At 36.0% G+C, this 4,696-nt stretch overlaps 1 protein-coding gene across 1 annotated transcript; it reads right to left on the bottom strand.

Moving 5' to 3' along the window:
• Nucleotides 1–605: 605 nt before the first annotated feature.
• cetn3 (centrin 3) lies at nt 606–4,453 on the bottom strand. The gene is made up of 5 exons (XM_062434995.1): nt 4,331–4,453; nt 3,952–4,087; nt 2,758–2,872; nt 2,493–2,684; nt 606–1,214 (listed from the first exon to the last, which is right to left on the bottom strand). The coding sequence occupies exons 1-5, from the start codon at nt 4,345–4,347 to the stop codon at nt 1,171–1,173; spliced, it is 504 nt and encodes a 167-aa protein (XP_062290979.1). The 5' UTR covers nt 4,348–4,453; the 3' UTR covers nt 606–1,170.
• Nucleotides 4,454–4,696: the final 243 nt, after the last annotated feature.

The following is a 4,696-nucleotide window of genomic DNA, read 5'->3' as shown; positions in this document are numbered from 1 at the left end:
TAGATACAGTCCTCCATCAATTTACACGGAAAGCACATTTTAAGGATATCTTTTAATAGTCAGTATGAACAGGAGGAATGATTACAGAGAGGAAAACCTCTTTCACTGCTCATATGGACACCTGACTGCTGGTTTAAGACACATTAATAAAATATGAACCAGTCCTTTAATACCTCGATGGAGCAGAGCTACAACAACTTCAAGTTTAGTTGATTGTCAGAAAATAAGTACATTTTTTCCTTGTCATATTTTCATTAAAATGTCAAATATTTGCTGGTTCCAGTTTCTTAAATGTGAAGTTTTTCTTCATCATAGAGTTTGACAATATCCTGAATATCTTTTGGTTTTGGACTGTTGGACAAAATTAGACATTTGAAGACATAACTTTGGACTGTGGGAAATGATAAAAGTTTTCGCAGTTTTCTGACATTTTATAAAAAACAGTAAACAGAGAAAATAATGTGCTGATTAATTGATAATGAAGATAATCATTAGTGGCAGCCATAGAAAAGTCATTATAACTGTGGGCACCTTGGACGTAGACATAGTTTTGAGTCACAAACATAGACTCAAAATCATAAAGTGTTAAAAAAAACAGACGTATATCCTGGCAAACTGATTTATTTTATACAAAATAAATAAAACACATTCAGACATTCACTTGTTGTGTAAACGGCAAACACAACCAGTGTTGTTCTCCTTAAAAAAAATACACAGACAGAATCAATTCAGAAATGAACAATAGAAACAATTACTGAATTACTAATTGGCCCCTAATTGAACATTTAACAGTTATTTAAGAAGGATTGATAAGAAAGTGAACATCAGATGAGACTAAAGACATCAAATCTATCAAAGTCTGAAATGGTTATACACTGTTATACACTTTAGCACTTTGAGGTGAATTCACACCGTTTAATTGAAATAAAAAAGACACTTATAGCACATTTAAGTAAAGACCAGCATGATATTTACAATGTCTGATTCACAGCTCGACTTCTGGAAACACAACGTGGTCCAATTCCTCTTGTGTTTTTAATTTTAGGATGAATTGAAGTTGGCTTCAGACCCTCGACAGAAAGCTGTGCGTCGCTCTTCGTGCACAAACTGACAGATGTTCAGTTTGTCGTCAGCGTCGGTAAAAACTTCCTCAGACTCGCTCAGAGCTCATCATGAGTCTGCTGTCATGATGGTGAGGAACTCCTCCTGGTTTACTGGAAGAGAGAGAGAAATAAAGTTCAAGGAAGTTCAGTCTGAATCATTTCTAACACAAGAGCCACATTAAAAAAAGTCAGATTAAAGCTCCTTATAGTTATTTTTATTATAGATTAAGAGCTGATTCTACCTCTCTGTAACCTCATGAACATTAAATACTCTGTAATTTCTGTTTTATTGATGCATTAGTCTGTCTTTAACTGGTAACAGTACCTTTTTGTAAAGCAGCATAAGTGCTCAGGGCCACCTACAGTCTACAAATAAAGATTAAATACAAATAATTAAATTCCTCTGAACAAACTAAAGATTGTATTCGATTCATTATTCAGTAAGTGTTTGTTCTCACAGTTCCTAAAAGTGACAAACACACATCATCATGTATTATAGTCTGTCTGCCCTCTAGTGGCCATTAGGGAGATTTTCACGTCTAAAGTTGACACCTAACCGTGCAGGACTGTACATGTGTCCTTAGTACAGCTCAGCAGGTCTCCTTTCAGCTTAAGGTCAATAAAAGTGAGAATGAAAGTTACAAATGTATCAAACTACTAGATGGTAAAAGAGAAACATGAAGCTGTGTGTTTGACAAAGTTCAAAAAGGTCAATTTAAAAATTTAACACCACACAGAACGCAATTTAATACCCATTTGTTTCCTGATCTTCAAGGTATGAAAGTATGATAGAAGACAAATAGGGACGATAAGATCCAGAATTACTTTTTTCATTTCTTCTCATCAGTATAAAACAATAATTACCAAAGACATAAATAGAATGGAACAAAAATGACGGGGGAAGAAAAGAAAAAAATGAAACCATCAAGAGAGCAAGACCCCATAAAAGCTCATTATATGTGTTGTTGTGATGTCAGCTGCAGGCAGGTTGATGCTCTTCTCTTTCAGACACATTTTTACACCTGATTTATTCACATTTAGTCAAATAGTCTCCATTGAAAGTGAATCAGCTGTTAGCAGCTCCTGTTGATTACTGTAATACTGAAGAAAACTTCAACATGCAGCCTGGTTTTTAAGTGGCTTTATTGCAGATGGAGATCAAAGATAATGAAATCCTCAGGAAGTGTAAATCACACTAAATGACATCAATGTGTGTTTCATGTCTGTATGTTCAGTTATGACTCTTCTTCCTCACACAGTATCTTTGCCTCACTTTCAGCTCTCCAAATCACTCTCCAATTTCCTCCCTCACCTCCTCCTGTGATGTTCATCCTGTCTGAACGTTAAAGTCACATCAACAATCTTGCGAGGTCGGATCCGATCACTTACTCTCTCCGTCTCTGTCAGTGTCGAACTCGTCGATCATGCTGCGCAGCTCCTCGTCGCTGACGTTCTCCCCGAGCTCTCGAGCGACTCGTCTCAGGTTCCTCAGGCTGATCCTTCCTGATTCGTCGTCGTCAAACAGCTTAAAGGCCTTCATGACCTCCTCCTTCGGGTCTCGCTCCAGAATGCGGTCGGTCACTGCGGAGAGATAATGTTATTCATACAGTTCAACACTTAACTGTAACGCCTGTTAAAGAGGAGACAAACTTACCAACTTCATTGAAATCCTCAAATGTTATTTTCCCGTTTCCCTCTCTGTCGTAGTCTTTAAGGATCTTCAGGACGTCGACTTTCTTCACCTCGAAGCCGAGCGCTCGCATCGCCACCTGTTGTTTGTCATAAATGGTTAAATGAAATCTTATTGATAGTGAAGCATCAGTGTTAGAGCAGCATGTTACTGTTGTAGCTGCTGGAGGTGGAGCTAGTTTACACTACTTTATATACAGTTAGCTAGTTTAGTCCAGTGGTTCCCAACCTAGGGGTGGGGCCCCTCCAAAAGGTCAGCAGATAAATGTGAGGGGTGGTGAGATGATTAATGGGAGAGGAAAGAAGAAGAAATTAAGTTCTGATACACAAATGTGTTTTCAGTTTTTCAGACTTTTTCTCTAATCTTTGATTTTTGCTGAAATATTGGATCATTTGAACATTTATTGAAATGAAAGCATGTGAGAAGTTTAGAGGGAAAAATCACTATTTGGTGGAGCTGTTAACAACTCATCTGAAATGTGAGCCAACTACACACTGCTTTTTGGTTTCATCTTTAACAATGTGTTGTATTTTAAAAGCTTGTTATATTATCCATTGTGTCAAATCTTCATCTGAAAAGTAACTAAAGCTGTCAAATAAATGTAGTGGAGTAGAAAGTACAATATTTCCCTCTGAGATGTAGAAAGTAGCATCGCATGGAAATACTACAGTAAAGTACAAGTACCTCAAACTGTACTTAAGAACATTTATTCTTCACCTCTGCCTTATGGAAAATAAATCAGCGAACAGATTCACATGAAAAGATCTGATGATGATTGACAGCTCGTAGTTTAAAGGACGATTGCAGAGATTTTATTCCATTTAAATTCACTTTTATTTTCTATTTGACTCTTTAACTGTATTTAAATGTGTATTTTTTAATGTCTGCTGCTTATTCAAATAAATGTAGCAGATTAGAAAGTACAATATTTCCTTCTGAGATGTACAAAAGTAGCATCACATGGAAATACTACAGTAAAGCTTAAATGCCTTATAATTATACTTCATGTACTTACTCAGTTACTTTCCACCACTGACATTGACAGATAGGTGATGAAGCACAGAGAACAATGATAAAAACACATTTATCCGCACATTATAATAACATTTTTAGGGTTTTTTCTGTCTCTTCTGGACTCTGTAATGTTTCTCTGCTCACCTTCAGCTCATGATAATCTATTTCTTTGTCTTTGTCGGTGTCAAACAGCTCAAAAGCTTCTTTGATTTCGTGTTTCTGATCCTCGGTGAGCTCCCGTCTCTTCTTACGCTTCGTTTTATCCGCTGAAAGTTCATTTCTGAGGATAAAAACACGACATTTAAAGTTCATTTAGATTCAACAACAGCTTAAATTCACTTAAAACACAACAGCAGCTTACTATGAGCTATATTAGATACATAAACACATAGACTCAGTGTAAGATAACATTAAAAGCGTCACAGATAATCACTAACTAACACATTAAACACATTAAAATGATTATTCTGATATAAACATGCTAACTCCGGAGAGCTAAACGACGCAGAAACTGGTGGTTTACCTTAGAGACAGACTCATCCTGGGAGGATTTTAAACCTTAATAAGATTTTTTTTAAAACGTATTGTAACGTTTATTTGAAGGTTAAAATCAGATTTCAATGCGGAACTAAAACAGCAACAGATCAGTTTATACGCGCTCACACCGGAGCTTCCTATTGGTCACTGGTAACCAGGCAGCAGTAAATCAGTCTCTGATTGGTGTACGTCATAAGCACGTCACGCAGTCGTTATTGTGAAAACTTTAGTAATTTTTGGCTTTTTTCTGAAACATCTGACTAAAATATATATGAACCCACACTTTATAATTAAAAACATTTTTTTAATTTATTTTTAACTTTTATTTTATTTGTTTTTATTATCTTTATAT

Source organism: Scomber scombrus, chromosome 15, assembly GCF_963691925.1.
Source record: "Scomber scombrus chromosome 15, fScoSco1.1, whole genome shotgun sequence".
In the NCBI taxonomy this organism is placed as follows: Eukaryota; Metazoa; Chordata; class Actinopteri; order Scombriformes; family Scombridae; genus Scomber; species Scomber scombrus.
Note: the sequence above shows the minus strand (reverse complement) of the source record. Positions and strands in the feature narration are given on the sequence as shown.